At 37.2% G+C, this 26,944-nt stretch overlaps 1 protein-coding gene and 1 non-coding gene across 4 annotated transcripts; both read left to right on the plus strand.

Annotated features, from left to right (window-relative positions):
• The first annotated feature begins 1,813 nt into the window (after positions 1 to 1,813).
• On the plus strand, positions 1,814 to 26,506 carry LOC126378080 (damage-control phosphatase ARMT1). 3 transcript variants are annotated; one of them, XM_050026225.1, is made up of 15 exons: positions 1,814 to 1,966; positions 7,988 to 8,093; positions 9,168 to 9,385; positions 10,622 to 10,781; positions 12,031 to 12,261; positions 12,590 to 12,667; positions 13,867 to 13,944; positions 15,810 to 15,918; positions 18,156 to 18,241; positions 18,613 to 18,674; positions 22,177 to 22,232; positions 22,652 to 22,776; positions 24,100 to 24,277; positions 25,339 to 25,465; positions 26,095 to 26,506. In XM_050026225.1, the coding sequence occupies exons 1-15, from the start codon at positions 1,872 to 1,874 to the stop codon at positions 26,204 to 26,206; spliced, it is 1,821 nt and encodes a 606-aa protein (XP_049882182.1). In that variant the 5' UTR covers positions 1,814 to 1,871; the 3' UTR covers positions 26,207 to 26,506. The 3 variants fall into 3 exon arrangements, with proteins under 3 accessions (XP_049882182.1, XP_049882180.1, XP_049882181.1); XM_050026223.1 differs by lacking the exon at positions 1,814 to 1,966 and adding an exon at positions 2,363 to 2,724; XM_050026224.1 differs by lacking the exons at positions 1,814 to 1,966; positions 13,867 to 13,944 and adding an exon at positions 2,363 to 2,724.
• On the plus strand, positions 6,459 to 6,531 carry Trnak-uuu (transfer RNA lysine (anticodon UUU)). The gene has a single exon. It is a non-coding gene; the product is annotated as a tRNA-Lys (tRNA).
• Positions 26,507 to 26,944: the final 438 nt, after the last annotated feature.

The raw sequence follows: 26,944 nt of genomic DNA on the forward strand, positions 1-26,944 counted from the left end.
TAAATACTAAAGTATGCACCACGAAAGAATTCCCGCGGATTTCAATGCAACATTTTTTTAACGGGTTTTACGGCTCTGGCCTAGTAGCCTTTCTGTCTGGCTGTAAAATTAATTGAGCTATATTTATAAAAAAATATAAAAGAAAAGAACAGCTGACAAAAATATTCTACCTATGAAAATACTGAAAATCATGGTATGTTTTGAAATATTTATATTACTTAACATAGATAGATTTTGTGTCATGTTGCAGTATTTTAAGTGTCTGTTAATATTGATGCAGCTGAAAACAACTTGCACATTACATATGTTTAAATTTTAAAGACACTTCGAAAGACACCAATTTTACGTGTATTGGTTGATTGGTATAATAATTTTGTCATTTGTTTTTTTTTATTGGCTGAATTCTACGGATTTTTGAAGTAAAAATTATGACTTGACAGTTATACTTATTTCTTAAAGAAAATGATCGTGACGTTATCGTTTTTAGCGATATTTCGTATATAAATTATGCTATGGTGACTGATATAAAAAAATGATGTAGGTTCTCGAGCAGACCTAACTTTAGTTTGATAGTTGTAAAACACTACTTTCATCTCCCTATTCGCGCCGAGCGCGGTGAGGGGTTACTGTGCCGAGAGCGTAGAGCTGCTAGAAGTATTTTTACTCTAATAATAAACAAAAGTAGTATTACAAATACTTCATAGATTTATTTAGGCTAAATAGATATAATTTTTTGACGTTTTTACATTTTAAATACGTAGGTACTCAAGAGTAAATGCAAACATTTGATTTTCAGATTTTAACAATTTATGAACTAGTTAAAACAGTAATTTTAAAATTAACTTGTATTTTTTTAAACTAAACTATACCTATTTGTTTTTATTAAGTTTTAATGGAGCCCATTCGGGCAATCGCCAACTTAATTTTAATTTAATTTGTCAGGACTACAACTAGCTTTTAGCTTTTTATGTTTTCGTTATCTCTTTCTTGCTTTTACTGTAAATGAAGGACAGGACTAGTTTAAAAGTTGTGAGACTAAAATTAAGTTTGTATCCGCCTGAATAGGCAAAAATGTATGCCTTTTTTTCTCATAATGTTAATAATAAAATAGTCTTAAAAGTATAAATGATGTTTCAAAGTTTAGTTTAAAAAAATACACCAATTTTTTTTCTGAGTTGATGAATTTTTACTAACATTGGAAGATTACTGACATTATTGCATATGGCAACATGTTAATTCTAAGTAAATATTATAGATATCAACTAGAATATAATTTGATTGCCTGTTTTGAATAATTTAGAACTAACAGTTTGATTTTTCTGTTTTTTTTTTAAATGGTAAACGAAAAGAACTTTATACTTATTTTCAAACCCAAAAATGGTTTTTATGTTTTCGTTTACCTATCTAACTTTTATTTGGTACACTGGGTACTTTCTATATTTGCATGTATTATGTAAACTAACAATAAGCATGGTTGTAAGTTAATATATGCTTCATTACTAATTTATTATTTGTTTGATTTTGCGCTTTTACTAAGCCTATGGGATGTGTGGTTTATATAACTATAGACCCTGGACACTTCACACAAAAAACCTCTTTTTACACAGACACTACACATTGACGTTATCGTACACGCGCATTAAGTGGGGGGTGAGGTAAACCTAGCCCAGGCACTGGTTTTTTTTTTGGAATGTATAAAAGTCCCTCAATGACAGGAGATATCAAATTGAGCCAAACAGCTAATCTATTTTTATCTTTAATATCACGGCCAAACGTATTATCACAACAAATTCATAAGTTTGTTTTTAATCGAGAAGAGTTGACGCGTTTCGCGCGCTTTTTGTTATTGTATATAAAGTGAAGTATCAAAAATGCCGAATTACGATTGTCCTATTGATACAGAAAACCTTCCTGTTATGAGGATAGCTACTCCTATAAATGCGACTTTTTGCGCAGCATATGGAAGGTAAGAACAGTTTAGGGAAAAGTCATGTTACTCGTTCTAGTTATCTAGTTACTTTTTCAGTAAATTCTGTGTTGAATTTGTTTTTCCTGACCTAAGCAACTCTACCACTAATTAAAACAAAAGAAAATTCTCAAAATAAATCCTCATACCCATCATCGCGGCATAATTTTGTTTATAGAGATAGGTACATTTGGTTAGATAACTAAATGCATATAAAATGCTAAAATAATCATTAAAATAATATTTAAATCTTAATAAGTTGCTGTTTGTATAAATACGGTTTCCATTTTAATTAAAATCATGGCACTGTATTTATTTCTGTTTTTATAAAACTTCAACAAAATCGTAGCATTCTCCACGAACGCGTATTCCACAAACGTCAATGTCACTGTCAGATTCAAAATTCACAATTTCCATTTTGCCATGGCCAAATAACAAAAATAACATTTGCAAACCAAACCAAACCGGGCCCCATCTAAACACTATCAAAATTCTCCGTAATGAAGTGAAAAATTACTGTAAATCTGAATCATGAGTGACGTGAAAGCCGTGAAGAGTAAGCAAAGTCCTGGTGTTAGTCCCAGGCAGAGTGCCGTGCCTGCACCAGCCAAAGGCAACTATGTATCCGTGATAGACGATGAAGATGGAACTACACCCGATTTCATCTATGGTGGGCCGTTTATAAAACAGGTTAAACCTAGCATGTTTTTGGACACTACAACTCCTATAAATCTACCTCTGCAGGGAACTTTCCGAAGGTTTGTAAACGAATCTCCTTTTTCGCAGCTTTTTTTTCCAATTTTGAATGAGGCTTTGAACACCCTGGTTTATCATGCCAGTCTCATAGGTGCTTTAGTAATGCAACTTTGAATAATACATTTTTGACAGTTTTTTTTTGGGTTTACAAGGATGGGAGGGTACCTATAAAATTAGGTATCTAAATAGTCTAATTGGAATCTTGTTCGAAAAAGTAATAATTTTTTGGACTTTTCTCAACTTTTATATAATTTTATAATATTAGAAGGATTTCATTTATTTTTCATAGGAAAACAGTATGACTATCACTGCTTTTATTATTTATTCCTAGTATTTTTGGTTCATCATTGTTAATTTTACAACTTTACATTACAGTGACACATTTTTTTATAAGTACCACTTACATATTTTTTTTTTATAAATGAATATAGATGAATTAACATCATAATTACTCACCTACTAGTGGCAAATAAGTTATTGAACATTTGTCTGTAGAACACAAATATTTATTTAAATGCCGTTTTAATTTTTTTACATAAAATCCTACTTGTACCTAATCTAACCCAACATTTTTTTGAAAAAAGAAAGTTCTTATGTTTTATTTGTGTAATGAAGTGATGATTTTTTTTTATTGAATTTACCTATTTACTGCAAAAGGGAAAGGTAAATATTTCTTACATCTTAATATTCTGTTTATAATAATTATTGAGTTTTGTTTTTTAATTAATCAACTCTAGATTAAAAAAAATACTATGAATTCCTTGCAGACGAAAGGCCATTAAAGCGTATAAATTTCCTCAAACTATAGTCGGTGCCACAGGGCCTATGAGATGGTCAAAACAAACATAAAATTGTCAAAAGTAGGTATGAATTTTTAAGTAAATATGTATTTTCCATTATACCAACGTAATAGGTCGTGAGCCGTATCACTGTATAATATAATGGTTGAACCAACTGCGTTGTCCGACTGTGTATTATGACAAGGTTTGTCAGGAAAGACTTAACCGCCAAACTCCAGGTGTTTCTTAATAAATGCTTACGGCAAATATTAAAGATGTTCTGGCCTAAAACTATTACAAACACAGCTGTGCTCTCACCTGGTGTGCGCATGGAAAACGCAAAAGGGGCGGCTCAAAGAGACCTGGCGACGTTAGGTTGACTAAGAGTTGAAAACTCAGCATGTCATGGGAGCAAGCCAGAGATGCCGCAAAAGATCGCGAGGAGTGGAAATCTTTATTCGAGCCCTACATCCCAACAGGGCTAAAAGCATTAGAAGAGAAGAGAGATATAATTATGTATGTTATTATACTGGTTATACATCATCACCAGCCCATTAACGTCCCCACTGCTGGGGCACGGGCCTTCCCTATGGATGGATAGGGAGATCGGGCCTTAAACCACCACGCGGGCCCTGTGCGGATTGATGGTTATTAACGACTGCTAATGCAGCCGGGACCAACGGCTTAACGTGCCTTCTGAAGCACGGAGGATCTCGAGATGAAAACTTTTTTTTTGTGGTCACCCATCCTATAACCGGCCTTTGCGAAAGTTGCTTAACTTCAACAATCGCAGACCGAGCGCGTTAACCGCTGCGCCACCGAGCTCCTCTGGTTAAGAGCTAATGGTTATACATACAAACAAATAATCCATAGATAACAACTAAGTATAAAGGTATCATAAAACTATATTTACTATGACATTTCTCTTTTACCTAATCTTTATAGGAATAATTAGAGCCATAAAATTCTATATGTACACAAATCTATTTGACTTTGTGATATAATGTTAAAGGACAAATAGAAACATATTTCCTTGGCATTCAATGCTGGAATAAAAACAACATAATACAGCCTATGTATATATCCCACAGCTGGGCAGAGACCTCCTTTCAATCAACCAGAGGAGGTATGGGGCATACCCTACCACACTGCTCTACTGTAGGTTCGATGTTTTATGGCTAATAGCGGGGACTAGCGGCTTGTGACCTCCGAAGCACGGAATTATATTACTTTTTCGGGACAATCGGGAACAAAAAACAGAACAAATTCAACTGCTTGAAGTCTTCCTGAACGTACGCTTCATGATATCCATCTTAGGACATGCTATCAAAAGTACCTGCCATTTGCTTGCTTTTGTCTTGCTCTGTCCACCCCATTAGGGATTATGGGCGTGAATACGTGACTGATTAATCATCGGTTCAAGGTCCGATTTGATTCCTGGTTTGATCAATTTAGGAATTCTGCATTGCTTTGGGTTTGAGGTTTTTCTACCAACCCTGCAATGGAGCAGATATTCAAGACGATTTGTCTTTTTTCCTAAACTATTGAGTAAAGCTGCTAGTGACGCTACCCTCCCTGCAAAGGAAATGGCGTGATAAAATTACATAAATTGGCAAATCCCACTAAAAACTATCAAAGAACAATAAAATACGTAAACACTGCTTAGCGAAAATCAACCGTATTGTTATCGTCAAATTGATAAAATTCCTAAACAAGTTATTTTATTTGTAAAATGAGTCACATTTGGCGTTTATAGAACGCGAATGATAATTTCGAGCTGTCCGATATATGTCCGTATACACAACAGGACCCTTCGTCTGATTCGATCGACAACCAGAGTTTCACTTTCGTAATATTTAGTACCTTCCGAGTAGTGTAAGAAAAATAATAGTACCTTTACAGTTAAACAAAAAACTTGAATTAATTTCCAGCAGGACCCTCCGTGGTTTGAAGGTCTTCAGACCATTGGTGTATATCCCTGTATAGCGGTGCATTAGTACCTTCAGATTATCTTCGTTTTCTTTTAAAACAAATATTAGTTTATAAGAAATAAATCTACAAAATTTTTATACTGCCAGCAGGACCCTTTTTTGTTTTGGTGCTTTCAGTCCAGACATTCATATTTCCTAGCAGCAGTATATTAGTACTTTTCAAAAAAATATCGCTTAATTAAAAAAAAATGTATTAAAAAGTAATAAGACTGATTCTTTATCAGAGAAAATATTCTAACACTTTTATTTATGTGATGCAACCAATGAAATAAAAATCAGTTTTCATGTTATATTAGGTAGGTACGTAGTTTAATATCGTCAAAAAGGAAAACACAATGAAAATTATAACAAAAAATAAATTATATTTACAAAAATTTACATTAGGAATTATCAATCAAAATTACAATTACCAATCAAAATTACAATTACCAATAGAAATTATCAATCAAACGTTGTTCGGCGTGGGTTAATAAAGATCATAGTAGATCATTGGTTGCATCACATAAATAAAAGTGTTAGAATATTTTCTCTGATAAAGAATCAGTCTTATTACTTTTTAATACATTTTTTTTTAATTAAGCGATATTTTTTTGAAAAGTACTAATATACTGCTGCTAGGAAATATGAATGTCTGGACTGAAAGCACCAAAACAAAAAAGGGTCCTGCTGGCAGTATAAAAATTTTGTAGATTTATTTCTTATAAACTAATATTTGTTTTAAAAGAAAACGAAGATAATCTGAAGGTACTAATGCACCGCTATACAGGGATATACACCAATGGTCTGAAGACCTTCAAACCACGGAGGGTCCTGCTGGAAATTAATTCAAGTTTTTTGTTTAACTGTAAAGGTACTATTATTTTTCTTACACTACTCGGAAGGTACTAAATATTACGAAAGTGAAACTCTGGTTGTCGATCGAATCAGACGAAGGGTCCTGTTGTGTATACGGACATGTCCGATATAGCCCGGATAGCTCAGTCGGTAGAGCATTGGACTTTTAATCCAAGGGTCCAGGGTTCAAGTCCCTGTTCGGGCGGCGACTTTTTTATGTATTTTTTTTTGTATTATTTTATACAAAATTAATATTTTTCATTATTAGGATTTTTTTGAGGAATTTTATTCTATTTTATAATGGAGTCAAATACATTGTATGTTTTCGTTATTTTTGTAAATTTTAGACCTATAGATATAGAACTTTGATAATTAGAGCCTGGTTAAGTCAGAAACGCCTGGAAATGGGACCCGCCAATTTTGTATCGATATAAATAATATTGAAACAAACAACTCGAATGGCGAAAAAAAATTAAGTGACACAATAGACCGTTATATAATAACTTGACCCATTCTTCAAAACGATTTTTTAAATAGAACTGTCAGGGTGCGTTTGAATTCTGACGTCACGATCAATATTGGACCTCGATCTTTTATTTTGTAATTTGTAATCAGTCCTTCTTTTTTCGATCAGTCCTTAGTCTTTCAGCAGTTCCTCAAAATCCCTGTTTAAATAGCAAACTTTGAAGGCTTGAATATGTAGTTCTTTTATTTATTTACTACCTGTACTGTTGTGTGATGTGATGACAAGATTTATTTAAATTAATTACTTAATTAAAAGATTTTATTTTAAACTATTTAACAAAAACTGTTACATAAATAAATGTCTACATAATTTTTTTATAAAAATATTTTTGTAATGTCTTGAATACCTGGGAATGCTTTTCGGCGCGTTTATTTTAATTTTTGACGGTCGCTATCGTAATTTAAAAGGTAGGTGTATAATATGTAGAAATTATATATGTATGTGGGATATAGAAATAACACGGGATATTTTAAATGTCTTTACTCCTTATATTTTCCACAAATCATATTAAAATAAAATCCTCTCACCCGATCGACATCACTCCAAAGACTCCCCTCTCTTACTTTTAAAAACTGCCTTACGTCCCATTCATTAACCATCCTCCTTTCACACCTTAAACAACCAAATTCCCATTCATTATCCTTACATAGCATTCTCACTTTCCTACATATATTATACAATTTCAATATTTTGGATTTAATTTGTTTAATATATTTCAATAAAGTGGAGCGGAGTTAGGTAAGTGCAGTGTGAACACCCCGTAAGCGAGACGGCCGCGCGGTACCTACCTATTGTATCCAGATTGTTAGGATCGGCGTAGCGCGTCGCCCTGTCCGTCGATGCACTGTATAAACACTCTACGCGTTACCGGTGCGCACATTCGTGTGGATTTAATAATACAACCGTCAGTACTATTCAGAGGCAGAGGACAGAGTCCTAGTACGGCTTTGAAATAGACCACTCTGGGCGCCATCCCACTCGCGTCAGACAGAGTGCTGCGGGGCGGAAAGCAAGGGGAAACCACTGCTCAATTTTTCTCTTAAAAAAATAGCATGGAAAATGCTACACCGACAAGAGCGTGGCTTTTAAATTAGTGATGATGAATAATAAACCTAATTTACCTTTTTCTTTTCAGGAGTTACGCGTACTACTCTCTGAAGGAAAGGTTACCTATCATATTGACAAAAGTGATTGATTACTGTTCGAGAGAAGGTGGCACTATCAAAACCCAGACGGGAGCTGTAAGCATATTTTAATGTTTAAACACTCATCATCAACAGCCCATTAACGTCCCCACTGCTGGGGCACGGGCCTTCCCTATGGATGGGTAGGGAGATCGGGCCTTAAACCATCACGCGGGCCCAGTGCGGATTGATGGTTATTAACGACTGCTAATGCAGCCGGGACCAACGGCTTAACGTGTCTTCCGAAGCACGGAGGAGCTCGAGATGAAAACTTTTTTTTTGTGGTTACCCATCCTATGACCGGCCTTTGCGAAAGTTGCTTTACTTCAACAATCGCAGGCCGAGCGCGTTAACCGCTGCGCCACCGAGCTCCTCTTTTAAACAGTATAATACTATAATGGTGCTAATTCCTGTAAATACCATCTAATTTTATTTTAAGTTATATCTGTCATTTTCTTATCCGCCGAAAAGGAAAGGGACGGGTAATCGACAAGCATAAAATTTATGGAACACACGTCAATTTTAAGCACAAATCTAAACCAACCGTCTAAAAATTTTACATCAGTCAATAACCCGACACATTAATTTACTCATTCTTCCTAAAATTAAGAGCTGTGAATCATCCGTCCCTTTCCTTTTCGACGGATATGAAAATGACGGATATAACTTAAAATAAAATTAGGCGGTGTGTCCAGGAATCGGGGCCAATATAATACTATAACATAAAGCGATACAAAATGCTTCGACACAACATAAGCAGTAGCAGCGCCTGCGCAGTTTAAGCGCGCGCTTTACTTGAAAATACAGCAGTCGTATAAAGAGGGACTTTCCTATCAACGTTCCCCAAACACACGATAGATGGCGTTGTTCACTTTTAAAGTGATAATTACCTATTTTCTCATTGCTGGGGTACATAATTATTCAAAAATGTAATGTAATAGCAGAAGCATATATAAAACTAATTGTTGCTTGATATTTGGATCACAGAATGAAGTTTGCTACCTAGATTGCTTCTCTTTATTTCGACCAGAATAATAATGCGCGCGATTATTTACAATAGTACGGAACCCTTCGTCCTCGAGTACAACTTGCACTTGGCTGGTTTTTTATATTTTTTGTTTTTTCCCACAGAACGACGGTGACCTCCAAAGCTACATACAATACGTGTCCAAATTAAAAAACGAACTAGTGACAAACAAGAACTACAGTGAATTCACAGTGAACACACCAGAGACAAAGAAATGGAACGAATGGATATATAACGCAGACCCTCCTAACTACTTCGGATATACCTGGGCCTTCACCGAATGCTATGTTTACAGACGGCTGAGGGAAGCATGCGAGCTTTAGTGAGTAAACTGGGCTACGCAAATCGCCCACTTAACAGCCTGCGGACGAATTTGCACTTCATACTTTTTTGTAGTCTACTCAAATTCATATTGCAAAAATGTCTTTATTCAGTAGGTAACATAGTTACACTTTGAATCGTCATATTTTATATAACGAACGTCTCATCCGCCTAAAACTACTGCAGCTTCTCACAACCTGTATAGCCGGGGAAACTGGCCTGAATAGTTGCACGAATCAGGGCCAGTTTGCTCCGAACGAATAATGAAGGGATAATTTAGCCCTTTAATTAGTTAATATAGTTTGGACCAAAGGTCACCTTCATTCTTCGTTCGGAGTAATCTGACCCTGTTTCGTGCAACCATTCAGGCCAGTAGCCTACAAAAAAGTGTGAAAAAGTAGACTACAAAAGTGTAAACTCGCCCGCAAGCCTTTATATTCCTGACGAAGTTTTCCTTCACCACTGAACACGTGAATATTTTTTTTTATTATCCGAACATGAATTCGAAAACAAGTTCGAAAATCATTGGTTTAGACTCCAAATCTTTCTTCCAACTGGCCTATCACGGCTCTTGTTATAATGAATAAACATTGTAAAAAATATACAGGGTGTTAGGGACACCGTAACGAATACTCAGGGGGATGATTCAGCTCCTGAGTCAATTAGGATTTTCCGTTGCAAAGTATGGAACTGAAAGTAATTAAAAAAAATAATAAAAAAAAAACCGACAGGATATTCCACCTGATATTAACTCAGAACCATGAGCTGAATCATCCCCCTCAGTATTCGTTACGATGTCACTAACACCCTGTAGATTTATTACAATGTTTATTCATTATAACAAGAGCCGTGATAGGCCAGTTGGAAGAAAGAGACAACTCTCACTGTAAGTTTGCAGGTTCGAGTCCTAGCACGGGTCTAAATCAATGATTTTTGAATTCATGTTTGTATCGTGTGGGTTGTTAGGTGGAGTATTGTTGTATGATAAAAAATATTATCACGTGTTCAGTGGTGAAGGAAAACTTCGTCAGGAATATAATGGCTTGCGGGCGAGTTTACACTTTTGTAGTCTACTGGCCTGAATCGTTGCACGAAACAGGGTCAGATTACTCCGAACGAAGAATGAAGGTGACCTTTGGGATACTGCTCAAATTATAGTAACTACTTATAAGGACTAAATTATCCCTTCATTATTCGTTACGATGTCACTAACACCCTGTATGTATTTTTTCCACAGCCCATCTCTAAACAACTTCGACCCGTTCAAAGAGCAGAAGGAGTCTGGTTTCCAAGGCAACCTGGAGCCGATGTGCGTGATAGCCGACAGGATGATGGAGTCAATGCTCAATAAGGCAGAGAAACCTAAGAGGAAGGAGGACTTTGGGATACTGCTCAAAGTGAGTTGTTTTCTTAAAAAACAATATAGATTTCGCTGTTGAGATTTAACGTGGTGCGGCACGCTGGGTGGTGAGGATATGGTATCCCGACGTGCCGGCAGAGTAGGGGAGTGATTGGTGATAACGATGATAAATTAGAAGCAAGCAGGAGTATATACAGTTTATTAAAAGCACTTCACAAACAGTATAGGAATATACATAGTTCACAATATACACACTTCACAAAAGAATCAAGAATTAGAGGGCACGGCCCTAAACAGTATAATACACTTGTGTTGTTTTAATGAAGGTCGGGGATGCAGTGAGTCAAAAGAGAGTAAAATGAAAGGAAATGCGGAATGGAATGAGAATTTCGTAATTTAAAATGATGATGATCAGAACGAAAGGCCAGTATGTGCAGAGTTTGTACTCTGCTACAGTGGTAATTGGCCCCGATTCCTGCAGACACCTCCTAATTTTACTTTAAGTTATACCTGTCATTTTTGTTATCCGCCGAAAAGGAAAGGGACGGATGATTGACAGCTGTTAATTTTAGGAAGAATGAGTAAATTAATGAATAACCCGGGCGAATCAAAAAGGTATCTCGCTGGTATGCAAACCGTTTGACGTGTGCTGTCAACTTAATTCTGTCGGGTTATTGGCCAATGTAAAATTTTTAGACGGTTGTTAAATTGACGTGTGTTCCATAAATTTTATGCTTGTCGATTACCCGTCCCTTTCCTTTTCGGCGGATAAGAAAATGACAGGTATAACTTGAAATAAAATTAGATGGTATTTACAGGAATTAGCACTATTACCTATTTTTCTCATTACTCGGGTATATGGTTAGTTTCCAACCAGTAAAATCAGTTACTTTTTTACTAAACGTCAAAACACGAAATTACTATGGAATTTGTATGAAAAAGCAACCTGTGACGTCATAGAAAAAAACAAGTATAAATGTAATAACAAGTAAATGTCACAATTGTTATTACATTTTTCTTTATTAAAATTCATAAATAAATTGACGTACAGTAGTAGTAAAAAGTAAGAACTAAAGTAAACAAATTAAAGAGTAACTGATTATATATTTTTTAAATACAAATCATGTACAGTTTCTAATGAAATTTCAATAAGTAATTAATTAAAAAATATTCAATTAATAATCTTTTCTTTTTTCAATTAATTTTTTGATTGATTTCAATTGTTACTTTTGATATTTTTTCTTTTTGTGTATGTAATATCACTCTTATAAAATCCTTGTTCACAGATAGCAGTATGGGCAAACAGATGCGACATGTCGTTCTCTGCGGGTGACCAGGTAGCCATGGCAATGTACCCGCCGCCTCCGCCCCCGCCGCCGCCGCCGCCCCCTGGGGCTCCGCCTCCGCCACCGCCTAAGGGCAAGAAAGGCAAGGGCAAGAAGGGCGGAGCTCCGCCTGCGCCCTTAGATCCAGGTTACTTGGATCCATTTGTGATGATCTTGAACTTTAAGGAAAGGGTAAGTCAAAAAATGTCCGCTGGTCGCATAACGTCCCTTTCCGCAGAATGCTCATTTCGCGGAATGTCCATTTCGCAGAATGCCCATTTCGCAGAATGTCCATTTCGCAGAATGTCCATTTCGCAGAAAGCCTATTTCGCAGAATGTCCATTTAGCGGAATGTCCATTTCGCAGAATGCCCATTTAGCAGAATGTCCATTTCGCAGAATGTCACGCAATAATATACTACTTGCAAGATTTGTTTATTATGCGATCAAATACTCAATTTTAGTCAAATGTAAAGCAAAATCGTGCAGATAATTAAATATGGTATTTATATTTTGTACAGTTAATAGTCGACGATTCAGGAAAGGCGTTTGAGAATATCACTAATAAGGGCGACAAAATGAGAACTGCTATCGAAAATGTAAGTAAACTTAATCTCCATTAACTAACGTTGCGACGGAAAATTCCACTTGGTATTAACTCAGAATCAAGCCGTGGTAGCCTAGTTGATAGAATGCTTGCCAATCACTTTGACGTCGCAAGTTCGAATCCAGTACAGGCCTAAACCAATGATTGTCGAATTCATGTTTGGATCATTAATTATTACCATTTGCTCACTTGATTCTGAGTTAATCATGAGATGAATCATCCCCCTCAGTATTTGGTGCGGTCACTAACAAGCAGTATTACGGGATGCAATCCCGATCTCGCGGGATGTCGTTTAATTTTTCGAGATTGACGGGATTGGGCGAATCCCCTTGAGTTATACTTTTTGTTTTGATTATGCTGATTTCCAAAGAAAACTTAATTATTTAGTTAGTAATATTAAACAATAAAAGTTTTTGTTTCCTTTCAAAAATATTTTGTTTAACCTCACTATCACAAACAAGCAGTTTTTATCGTTTTCAGACATCGAAAATTTCGGGATCTCGCAGGATTGATATTTCCAATCCCGCGGGATCTCGAATTTGCGATCTCGAGTCGGGATTGCGTTCCCTACCCTGTATATAGTTTTCTCGCCATACAGCGCTTTAATTCAAATTCAAAAATATTTATTTTTCAAAATTGGCTTACAAAGTTAGCGCTTTTTAACGTCAAAAACTTAATTACATATTATGTAACTAGCTGTAAAACTACTACCACATCGGAATCTGTAACGCTGAGGGAAAGATGTGGCCAGAAAACCTCCCAGCACAGGGCCCTAGTCCTACTGCTTCATGTTTTCCTTTCTTTTTTTAAATCCAGTTTGTATTACGTAATTTATTAAATTAAATACAATAGTATTCCAATTACAGTCGGTGGAAGGAATGTGAAAAATAAAGAGTTTATGTGACTTTATCACAGAGACAGTGTTTTATGAGCTCCCTGACAGAAGCAGGCCTGTCGACATACGCAGCACCCGATCACGAGTTGACTTGACTTGACTTTAGATCACCCTGTAATGTTGTTATATGTGGAAATAAATAAATAAAGCACATAGTAACGGGTTCTTACCGCGTTTAAATGGAGATATGAGACTCCCGATATTGCCGTTACTGTGTGCTTTAATTATGATAATAACCGCGTAAACTTAAAACAATATATAAATAAATAAATATTCCTTTTACTGCTGTTTCACAGAGTAAGACAGCGCCGTTCAAAGCCAAATGCAGTTGTCATAGATTTGCGACTTTGGCCGGGGTACCGAAGTGCGAAGACGTTAGTTGCAGTAGAATTATTACGAATTTCATAGATTTATTATTTTATAGTTAAATAAAACAGCCTACGTGGTCTAGTGGTTAGAGCGTTAGGCTCACGATCTGGAGGTCCGGGTTCGATTCCCGATGGGGACATTGTCGAAATCACTTTGTGAGGCTGTCCTTTGTTTGGTAAGGACTTTTCAGGCTTGAATCGCCTGATTGTCCAAAAAAGTAAGATGATTCCGTGCTTTTGAGGGCACGTTAAGCCGTTGGTCCCGGCTATTAGCCGTAAAAACACCTCCACCAACCCGCATTGCAGCAGCGTGGTGGAGTATGCTCCATACCCCCTTCAGTTGATTGAGGGGAGGCCTGTGCCCAGCAGTGGGACGTATATAGGCTGTTTATGTATGTATGTAGTTAAAGAAAAACTAAAGAAGTTAAAACTGTTCTGGATAATGATTATTTTTGTAGTTGTTGTATTGAATAAACCTGTAAGAAAAACCTCGGCGTAGGGACCTAGACGTTCTTTAAAAGAAATATATAAAAATTGCCCAAAACCGTAGTCGGCACATGTTACCTATAAATAAAAGACAATGATCGTAATTGAATGACCTGTCCCCCCCTTCCAACAGATACCTTTCCTATGAAGTAAGGTCTTAACAGATACCATATACGTATTTTAAGTAGTTTAAAAAGACTACCAATTTTAGCTTCGAAATCGATAGGGTTTAGAAATATCAACTGTCTAAGACGCTTCGAATAAGATATGTCTGGAATCTGTTAGTGGAGGGTACGTTTTGACTGTCCTTTAGTTCGAAAAATAATAATTTAGTTTTGTATTTAGTTTAGTAAGCATTGCAAAAGTGACGTAACCTTGTGGGTTCTATAGCAGTGATCACTACAGTCCATACCAGATCTGCATGCTAACGTCGGGCAACGTCATAGTAGATTCAGAAAGATATAGATGATTTCTCCAAATTGTAAGGGTGCGGCCCAAATTAATCTTGGTGGCGTATAGACAGTACGTACGCCACAACCTAATACAGTGAAACTTGCTTAAGTGGGACCTGGATAAGTGAGAAACCTCCATAACTGGAACGCATGCTGAGGTCCCAACATTTTGGCACTGAATTACCTCTGTTAGTGGGACGAGGTAAGCCTCTATATCTGGGATTCGTTCTTTCGATTTATCATCATAGTTACCTCTATAACTGAGACAGCGAGTAAATTGTATATGCATAAACTTCTGTAACTGAGATAACATTGTTTGTTTACTCATTCTTATTCTACCCACAAATTCCACACGTAATTCCAAGTACGTAAGTACAAATTTTGAGCTTCAATTACCTTCATTTTTAGTTTCGCTTTACTATCATACAGATGTTTATTTGAAAAATACATAACACGTTATTTTATTTAATGATCGCACCTGTATAACTGAAATAACCTGTATTCTCACCTCTATTAATGGAACCCTCTGTAAATGAGACAGATATTTATTTATACCTGTATATCTGAGACACTGGGTAAGTGGAATACCTCTATAAGTGAAACGACATTGCAGGTCCCTTGATGTCTCACTTAACCAGGTTTCACTGTACCTATTTTATTGCTTGCTTAGGGAAACTCACAACGAGAAAATTAAATGGAAAGAAAAATCTGACTGACGGGATTTGAACCCGCAGCTCTTGCCAATCCGGGACGAGCGTGTTAACCATTACACCAACGGGTTTTCCTCCTGTCCATGCGAAATTCTTTCGATCTATGTAATGTCATAAAGCAGCCAGCGCCATCTGTCTAGAATATTGAGTACTAATATTACTTAGACCGATAAGATTATTAGTTGAGTTAGATGTTGTAGACACGTATGTTTGTGCGTTGCAGCCGGCTCCGCCCCAGGCGCCGGCGGAGGCCGCAGAGGGTGCTCCAGCCGAGGAGGCTCCTAAGATCCCCTGCCCCGCTAAGTACTGCATACCTTCCTGTGTCTTTTTCGGTACGTATGACTTCGCTTTTGTCTTTCTTTCAGAATCAGATTCAGATTCTTTATTTGCATTGAACATAAGTACATAAAATTGGTGTTACAGGTTTATGTTACAGTTAGTTCTCTATGTTCCACCTACAGATAGGTATACAAATATTTAAATAATGTTTATAATTAAATGTAAAAGCACATATAGAAATTAAAGAAAAAAAAATAGTCATTTGAGATTAGATACTTACATAGCAAACTTCAGTAATAATTAGGTATTCGTGTATTCTCTTATATCATATATACATTTATCCAATAATAATAACTTTAACATTTTTTTGAATTTCTCGTATTGCAACATTCAAACATCAACAACAACATTCAACATTCAGAATCAGAAATCATTTATTTGCAGAGAATACAGTATAAATAGAATTGACAATTACTTCCGCACAATATCCCAGGAAGAGGAAATGACTGAAAACCAGCGCTGGATGGCGCCATAGCATGGCTCCATCACAGCACAAGCTGAGCCATTTCCTTTTGCCCGTATTCGTAATATTCATAATTACCTAGTTCTTATAGCAAATGTAAATAGGAAAACAATTAACCGTGTATTCAGCCGGCAAGCAGGTATGCAAATTTTTAAGTTGCAGTCAATTAAAACAAGTCAGCTTAATAATTAAACAAAATAAATAAATTATAGTACAAATTTATTTCGTCAGAGAGGGAAATTGATTAAAATTAATAAAATACCCTTCTTTTTTTATTCTTTTAGCGCATTTTTGGGAGGTATGTGACCTAACCTGCTTTTCCCTTCGCGGGTTGGAAGTTCAGGCAGTCGCTTCTGTAAAAAATCGGACCTGTGAAATCTTCAGGTTAGGTAAGCGGACCCTGTGAAAAACGGGATAATGTTAGGGAGATGATGACTCTTCTTTTCTCCTTTAGCTTTATCCCGTTTTTTGACAGGACAGGTTTGACAGGTCCGGTCTTTCACAGAAGCGACTGCCTGTCTGGCCCTCCAACCCGCGAAGGGAAAACCAGCCCAATACAGGTTAAGTCACATACCTCCAAAACGTATTTCTCGGGTATGTGGGTTTCCTCACGACGTTTTCCTTCACCCCTGAGCACGTGGTAATCATTTATTATCCAAACTGGAACTCGCAAACAAGAAAATCATTGGTTTAGGCGAATTGGGTTCGAATCCCGGTGGGGACATAGCACAAAAAAACACTCTGTGATCCCTACTTTACTTAGGACATTGCTGATCACCTGATTGTCCGAAAGCAAGATGATCCGTGCTTTGGAAGGCAAACGTTAAGCCGTTGGTCCCGGTTACTTCTTACTGATGTAAGTATGTAGTCGTTACATGAGCCATGTCAGGGGCCTTTGGCGGCTCAATAGTAACCCTGACACCAGGGTTGATGAGGTTGATGTTCCACCTCACAACCCACACGATAAGAAGATTGGTTTAGGCTTGTGGTGGGATTGGAACCTGTGACCTTACAGTGAGAGTCAAGCGTTCTTCTAACTGTGCTACTAGCACTGCACACCAATAGCCCACTAGTTATGTCAATCAAAATACATATATAACCACCTTCCTGATACTATTAAAAATGAAACCAACGTTAATTCTTTTATAAAACAACTAAAGCTACTACTTATCACTAAAAGCTATTACACAGTCAATGAATATATAAATGATAAACTAAAATGAATAAATTTTAATAATATTTTATAAATTAAATCATAATAAACATATAAAACAATACTTAAAACATAAGTGCAATAATATTGTTAAAATATAGTAAGTATAATAAATACAAATTGTATCGCTGACTAATAATTAAGTATGTTGTCCTCTCTAACAGTTGCAGTGCCCTTACCGGGTCCATGTTGATATTATAATACTTACTTCTGTATTTTTATAACACCACAATTTGTACGAACACATGGTCGCAATAAAACATTTCTATTCTATTCTATTCTATTCTACTAAGGCGTTCTTTTAGAACCTTACCTTCAATAATCGTTTGCATTCGTCTAATAATAATATATTTTATTCTTAGACACTAAAATCCGATTAAATTAGTTAAATTGTTTTTAATTTTGAATTTGATTTTTATTTTAATTTTAAATTTTGAGTATGATTTTATTTTATTTTCCCTAATATTCACCTAAGCATATTTGTTACTAACACTAATTCTATTCTATATGGGTAATACCTGAAATAAATAATTATTATTTATTTTTTCTTACAGATATCGTTTGTGATAACGCTGGATTTGAGTTGTTCGCGGACATGTGTTTAGCACATTTCTTGCTAGCCCAAGGAATGGTAAATAAGGTAAGTTAATTGTTTTAACTCTGGGCGCCATCCCGCTCGCGTCAGACAGAGTACTGCGGGGCGGAAGGCAAGAGGGAAACCACTGCCCTATTTTTCCCTAAGAAGTAGCATGGAGGATGCTACACTGACAAGAGCGTGGCTCTTAAATTAGTGGTGAAGGAGCATTCCACGCTGTTGTGCGGGGCGTCCGTACGTTGTTTTCTGATTTGTACACCGCGTTTCGTAACAATGTAACTATGAACAAGTTAAGAAAGTGAGACAGTTACCACGTCATGTGGCTAAATGCGCGTAAGGCCTTTCCAGCTTCTTTCTTTTATGCTATGGGTTTAAATTTCCTTTGTATAAATATAATGTTCAATGTTGTATTTTAGGTGAGATTCCACGTGAAGAAATATCCCTGGTTCGTGTCTGACGTCACTCCGCAGGATTTCAAGTGAGTCGTGTTAACATTCGTAATCTTCTTATCATGTGGGTTGAGAGGTAGATGACCTCATCAACCCTGGTGTCAGGATTATTATTCAGCCGCCAAAGGCCCCTGACATGGCTCATGTAACGACTACATACTTACATCAGCAAGTAGTAACCGGGACCAACGGCTTAACATGCCTTCCGAAGCGCGGATCATCATTCTTTCTCTTTCTTGTTTTTTTCTTACTCAATTAACGACCTCCGTGGTCCAGTGGTTGAGCGTTGGGCTCACGATCCGGAGGTCCCGGGTTCGATTCCCGGTGGGGACATATCACAAAAATTACTTTATGGTCCCTAGTTTGGTTAGGACATTACTGGCTGATCACCAGATTGTCCGAAAGTAAGATGATCCGTGCTTCGGAAGGCACGTTAAGCCGTTGGTCCCGGTTACTACTTGCTGATGTAAGTATGTAGTCGTTACATGAGCCATGTCAGGGGCCTTTGGCGGCTCAGTAATAACCCTGACACCAGGGTTGATGAGGTGGGTATTCCACCTCACAACCCACACGATAAGAAGAAGACTCAATTTGTCTATGCATCCCTTCTATACTCTATACCTTCTGTACTACTCAAGCCACTCGTTTACTTCTCACACATAACCATCTAAACTCACCTATCTAAGGTTATTGATTATTTAGAAGATATGAATGCATGGGATTAACTGTCTGAGAACTGATATTAGACAGCTAAATTACTCAATTGTATAATAATATTTTATGATTTAAAAAAAAAAGAACGTCTAGGGCCCTGTGCCGAGGTTTTTCTTGCAGCTTCTTTTCCCCGGCTATACAGTTTGTGAGAAGCGGCAGTAGTTTTAGGCGGATGAGACGTTCGTTATGTAAAAAATGACGATTGAAAGTGTAACTATGTTCATCATCATTATCAATTTAAGAGCCACACTCTTGTCCGTGTAGCATTTTCCATTCCAGTCTATCAAAGGCCAATTCCTTGACTTCCCTATAAGACACGACGTTAACCTTTAATCTGTTCCATGTAAGCTCTTCTTGGTCTTCCCCTACCTACTGAATAAAGATATTTTTGAATTTGAATTTATTACTCACTTAGCCACATGCCCACATGTATTTTAACAATATTATAGCACTAATTGCATTTGCTGGCAGTTTTCGCTACCATGCAACAAAGTGTTGGAATAATATCCCACCACCGATAAGGGCTTTGAAATCTAAACTAACTTTTAAGGAACAAATGAAATCTCTACTTTTGGATATACAGAAACAGGTAAATTCATAGGATGTTGCATAAGTGGCGAGAATTTTTAAATTTAAATTTTACAAGTTGCAAACTTAAAGTATTTATGCTTTTTTTTTTCATTTTATAATACAAACTGATATAATATAATTATATGAATAGATACACACACATATACAAATATACTATATATATACTAATTACATTAACAACATGTGCTAATTATGTAAAATTGTTTTAATAAAAACCTATATATCATACAACTACACTTCTCATCAAAAAAATCGAAACACCTTGCAAGTTTACGTTTTGTCAGGATTATCAGAAAAATGTGTACATTTAGGAATAAATGTTAAATGCCGTTTAATAGTGAGTAATATGAGCTTATCAAATCTTAATGTTAATGTTCTAAATTTAAATGAATTTTTCATAGGTTTCGTATTTTGTTAAATGAGTCATTTTTATTCCGTATGGAGTATAAAGGAAATGGATAAAACAACACACGTAAATGAAAAAAAAAGCTAAAAAACGTTTATTTAATAACTTGTATTCCCTCCCCGAGCTCTAATTACTGCTTCCATACGGTTCTTCATCGATCGGATGAGAGTCACGATCACATGCTGTGGTATATTGTCCCATTCCTCTTGGATTGCATCTTGCAGCTGGCTAAGTGTTTCTGGGGCAGGATCTCTTGCTCGAATTCGTCTCTTTAATTCATCCCACAGATGTTCAATGGGATTCATGTCCGGGCTTCTTGCTGGCCATTCCATAATAGAGATATCGACTTCGTTAAGATAATCTCGTACGACGCCCGCGGTGTGAGCCCTAGCATTGTCGTGCATGAATATGATGCCGTTGCCAATAAAATGTGCATAGGGCATCACATGAGGCTCGAGACACTCTTCGACGTACCGATGACAGTTTAGTGCAGGCAGACGTGGCCCAGACACGAAAGCAAGCTCTGTCTTACCGTCGGCGCTGATTCCTCCCCAAACCGTCCACGAACCGCCACCATAGCTGACCTTTTCTTCAATGCAGCATTGTGCATAGCGTTCTCCGTCTCTTCTGTAGACCTTGTTCCTTCCGTCGTTACCATACAGCATAATTTTACACTCATCAGAAAAGAGAACTTTGCTCCACTGTAGGTATGACCAATTTAGGTGCTCACGTGCAAAGTTAAGGCGCGCTCTTCGATGGTCTGCAGTTAATTTCGGCCCATTTGCTGGCTTATGCGGTACCAGTCCACGATCCTTCAACCTTCTTCTAATTGTAGCGTCACTTACAGCCACCCTTCGTACAACACGAAGCCGCTGCTGCAGTTGAAAAGCGTTAAGGCGTCGATTTCTTAAAGAAGTTGTTACAATAAATCGATCATCTCGCTCAGAAGTGACCCGATTCCTGCCAGATCCTGAACGGCGCGTGAACAAACCAGTCTCCCGATAACGTTTATAGACTCTATGAACAGATGACAGGCTTAGATGCAGTCTTGCAGCCACAACACGCTGACTAAGGCCAGAATCCAGCAATGCCACAACTTGGGCGGCTTCTGTGGGCGAAGTATCCATACGTTTTAGAAAAAAAACCTTTTTTCAGACGTCCCAAAGTCACAGTATTGAAATAAAAAACAAAAAGTTTAAGGATAGGCGCCAATTTTTAGTTTTTAAACGCTAAATGTACTCCAACCCTAAACACACATTTGTCTCAAAACAGTGATTCATTTCGTTTATAAGATAAACAAATGAAATTCTAATTTTGAATTTAGAATTTTCGCTTATTACTGTAATGGCCAAACTGCCAGCTATACATTTATGTATTTTTTTTCATCGTATGAATTCTTTTTTGTGTTAAATTCGGACAGAAACAATGAAAACGGAAGTGTTTCGATTTTTTTGATGAGAAGTGTATTTATTTATGTACAGTATACTATTATTTTATACAACTTTTTCAGTATCGTATTTTATTGGCGGGCATCATCGGTTGGTTCGGTTGCCGTACCCGCGGATTTCTCCAGCCGTGTTGTAGCTGAAAATCAGCGTTTTGTTCGTGAGAGCAAAAACTTGCGCTGAGCTATGACCGATTTGCGCTGCTACAGCACACATACATACCTGGCGTGTTTAATACAGAGCTTCGTCTCTGTTGATTGGTTGTCTGTATCTAATCTTTTTCTTTTTGTATGCATGTGTGTCTGTAGACCAAATAAATGTTTTTATCTATCTATCTATCTATCTAATTTTAAAAGGATTAAATTTATGTTACAGCTACCTTATAAGTGCTTGCAAGAATGCAGCCTTCAGTAAAACTGTCGAGTTGAAACGTAAGTTGGATCTTTTTTCTTTTATTTTTACACTCCCTACTGTATTCCAAACCTGGCATGATCACTGAAGTCCTGTGGTACACTGGTTTGCTTCTCTATCAGGGAGTGCCAGTCCAAACTCCAGCAACGGACTTGCACCAACGAGTTATCCATATATCTCAAGTGCAGTTTTCACTAACACAGTTGACTCGACCTTTATAGACAGCGATACGGCTCACCACTTATCACGTTGGCATGGATACTTAGTTCATGGTTCAGGATGTACCTCTGTTGTTGTATTGTTGTGTATATTATATTTGTTGTATATTGTAATATATATAATATAATATACTTCGGTATATTGTATATTGCAGAAATACCGTGTATATTATATTTGTTGTTGTATATTGTAATATACTTCTGTATATTGTATATTGTAGAAATGCCGGGTCAGCCTGCGCCGGCGGAGGGCGAAACGCCCACCAAAAACATAACTTCGGACAACCTCAGACAACTGGGGGAGGCTTGGAGCACCTACGTGAATGAGGGGCAGTTTCTTGTGCTGGTGAGTCTCATTTTACTCGAACTTAAAAAAGCCGCGGTAGCCCAGTTGGTAGAACGCTGGCCTCTCACTTGGAGGTCGCAGGTTCGAATCCAGCACAGACCTTAACCAATGATTGTCGAATTTGCTTTCGAATTCATGTTTGGATCATAAATGATTATCATGTGCTCAGCGGTGAAGGAAAACATCGTATGTTATGTAGTATGGAGAAATGTCAAAATTTAAGAACACAACAGTAGCGACACCTGGGGGGTTAAAATGGCCACATCGAAGGAATTCATCATTTATTTGACATTTGCGCATATGAAAGTAAGTGCGCAATGCAAACATAAATATGTCAAATAGCAATATTGCTTTCTTTGATGAATTGCTTCGATGTAGCTATTTTAACCCCCCTGATGGGAGAAGTAACATAACATAACAAATACTTTATTGCACAAACAGGAAAAAACAAAATACAAAAGAGAAATAGAATTTATTTATTTTGATACCGAACTGAAAAACTATACCAGGAATGTGAAGTTCTTAGCATTAGACAACTTTTTATCCTAAACACTATACTGCACAAACATGCTACACTTAAATACGACCCCTCCCTCCAACTTTCCCAACGTAAATTAAGTAAAATCTGCAAAACTGTAACCCACCACACAACGTTCTTTCGAAGGCAATACGAATTTCTTGCATCCCACTTGTACAATAAATTAAATATACATTTAAACATATATAATAAAACAAAATACCAGTGTAAATCCATAGTTCGTAATTGGCTGTTCAAAAAGAATTATGACGATACAGAGGCCTTATTGGAAGTCCTACAATAATCTTTTTCTTTCACAAACACACACACACGCACACGCGCGCACACACGCACACGCCCACACACGCACACATACACACACACTCACACGCACGCGCGCACACACACAAACACACAAACACACACACACACACACACTCATACACAGACATATAGACACATATATACATGCACACACAGACCTGATATCAATTCTTTTGCACCTATTTTAGTTAAGCGATTCGCGGGTGGGGACCTGGAGTCCTGAAATACAGGGTCGCCCTAGCTTAGGCTCCAGATCACACACTCGAGGCAATCATACAAAGCTATTCCAAACTTTTGTAAACTTATTACTTGTGTGTGATGAATAAATAATTTTTAATTTAATTTTTAATAGAAAGAGTACAATAGGCGGCCTTATTGCTAAGTAGCAATCTCTTCCAGGCAACCTTTAAGTATAAGAGATATTGAATTTTATATAATATAGTGAGATGTAGGCAGTTTTTATCGTTATTTTTTTTTTTCAGTGTGACGATTATTGGACCTATCCTCACCCGTACAGGGACATGAAGCGACTCATGCCAAATATGTATCGTAAATTGCAAACCGCCGTGATGATATTGTTCAAAGGAGATCTTAACTATAGGAAGCTGGTTGGTGAACGCAACTGTGTCAACACTGTAGGCCTGGAACCTTCTATGCAGGGTGAGTTGTCAGAAAAAAAGAAACAAAAAAAATATTATTTAAAATATTTTTTTTTTGACAGTTGCTTTCTTCATTGAATAATATAATTAATTAATACGAAGTGGTGTTTTGTGGTTAATGATCGCATTAAGTTAGTCGGAAGACATTCGCGAGTGTTATTATATCGGAGTATTCAATAAACAAAGTGTATCTGCCTATTTTCGCTTCGTGCCAGGAAGCCGCTTCATAACTCGAAAGTTTATGCGGACTTTTGAGTTAATTCGTTTGGGGTTCGGAGTAGGAGTCTATTCCGAAGGTGGGGGCTTAGGTTTCATCATCATCACCTTTCATCATTTCATTATTCATCAAGAAAAAAAATACGTAAGACATGGCTGTATGGGCATAGTTCCCTTTGCCTTACCCTTTGGGGAAAACGAAAACAAAAAAAGAATAAAATATAAAAATATTTCTACATAAAAATAAAATAAACACACAACAACAAATAAATACACAAATAAACAAAACATAAATATTTATTTTTTTTAAATATTTCTACATTTTTTTTGTCTATTTTGGCTTGTGGGTCTACCCACCTCAATAGAAGATGAATATATAAACAGAGTTGCGGGGGTGACTTTCTTCTGTCATTTTCTTATCCGCCGAAAAGGAAAGAGACGGGTAATCGCAAGTAAAGAAATAAAATTTGTGGAACACACGACAATTTTACGTTGACATTTATAAAAACCCCAAAATTTCTTATTACTTTTTTTTATTTGTTATTGGCCAATAACCCGGCAGACTTACGTTGATAGCACACGTCGACGAGGCAATCGGCTAGATTTTATTCGCCCAGTCTATTCATTTAAAATTCATTCATTTTAAAATGAATTCGTTCATTCGTTCTTTCATTTTAAAATTAGCAGTTGTCAACCTTCTGTCCCTTTCCTTTTCGGCGGATAAGAAAATGACAGGTATGACTTAATATAAAGTTAGATGGTGGGTAGGTACCGTAATCATCAGCATTGACTCGAAAAGAAGGGGAAATGATTCAAGAACTAAATTCTTCACTTTGCTAATTGCAGGCTTCATCCCAGCTCCAATAATAGCCGCGCGGACAGTGAAATCGGAAACAATATGCGGTATGCCCAAGGGACGGTACGAGATGCTCAAAACCATTGACCCCAAGTGGATGCAGAAGGGCGACTACGGGTTAGTCCTGATTCTATTAATAACTTATATATAATATATTTTATTTTTTGTTGTTTTGTTGGTCTCTGTTACTACTTACTGATGTAAGTGAGTAGTCGTTACATGAGCCATGTCAGGGGCCTTTGGCGGCTCACTAGTAACCCTGTCAGCCTGTACCCTGTCAGGGTTACACTTACATCAGTAATAACCGAGACCAACGGCTTAACGTGCCTTCCGAAGCACGGATCATCTTACTTTCGGACAATCAGCCTGTAATGTCCTAACCAAACTAGGGAACACAAAGTGATTTTAGTGTCCCCACCGGGATTCGAACCTGGGGCCTCCGGGGTCATTATCATCAGCCCATTAACGTCCCCACTGCTGGGGCACGGGCCTTCCCTATGGATGGATAGGGACATCGGGCCTTAAACCATCACGCGGGCCCAGTGCGGATGGTTATTAACGACTGCTAATGCAGCCGGAACCAACGGCTTAACGTGCCTTCCGAAGCACGGAGGAGCTCGAGATGAAAACTTTTTTTTTGTGGTCACCCATCCCATGGCCGGCCTTTGCGAAAGTTGCTTAACTTCAACAATCGCAGACTGAGCGCGTTTACCGCTGCGCCACTGAGCTCCTCATGGTAATTCCAGGGTGGTCCAGTTCTGTGCGAAGGCGGAGCCGTTCAAGCCGGCCGCCTACCCGTGCCTCGACTACGGGGACACTTGCTTCGGAGTCACCTGCCCTGTCCATCAAGATATATGATCATATTAAGGTCATTTACATACAATTACATCTATACTATCGATAGCATGGTATAATAAAACCAGTGGGCTTAGCACCGTAAGCGCGCGACTCTTTCTCGCTTCAACATACGTCACCTGTCACTCTCTCAGAGTACTGCACAGAAAGAGACAGACGATCTCTGTCGCGGCGAGAAAAAGTCGCGTGCTTACAGTGCTAGGCCCGCTGGTATGCTCAAAAGTGACAGTTAACATTTCACTCAGTTGCCATTTTGTAAAAAATAAATTACCCACGACTTATGTTTTTAATTTACTTCGCAAGGCAATTTTGAACTTTTAGTATGTCGAGTGAATTAAGTACTTTAGTCAGTAATACAATTTAAATCCTTGGAATGTTGGAGATACCAATTTAATGGCAACACTTACGTCATCAATGGGCTAGCAATGGCGGCTTTTAGCTCATTTAGACCAATACTATCGTTACACGGCCAATATTATCGATACTATCGACATTATTTACTTACAAACTAGTGTTCCCGAACTATCGATAGTTAGGGTGGTATTAATAAACGAATCTTAGCTGAGACTGCCCTCAAGATCATGCTCAAGTCTCTGTTTTTATATAAGAACTGTCACATTGACGTGATCTTAAGGGCAGTCTCGAAGCTGAGATTAGTTTATTATTACAACCCTTAGACTATCGATTGTTGACCTTGGAAATCATCTATATCGATCTACTATCGATAGTATTGCTTTATTA

Source organism: Pectinophora gossypiella, chromosome 25, assembly GCF_024362695.1.
Source record: "Pectinophora gossypiella chromosome 25, ilPecGoss1.1, whole genome shotgun sequence".
NCBI classification, from domain to species: Eukaryota; Metazoa; Arthropoda; class Insecta; order Lepidoptera; family Gelechiidae; genus Pectinophora; species Pectinophora gossypiella.

Coding starts and splice junctions, on each gene's coding strand:
- LOC126378080 (XM_050026223.1), top strand. CDS start 2,498: ATGAGTGACGTGAAAGCCGTGAAGAGTAAGCAAAGTCCTGGTGTTAGT. Junction 12,668..13,866: donor TGAGAACTGCTATCGAAAAT/GTAAGTAAACTT, acceptor GCTGTTTCACAG/AGTAAGACAGCGCCGTTCAA. Junction 15,919..18,155: donor ACCTTCCTGTGTCTTTTTCG/GTACGTATGACT, acceptor TTTTTCTTACAG/ATATCGTTTGTGATAACGCT.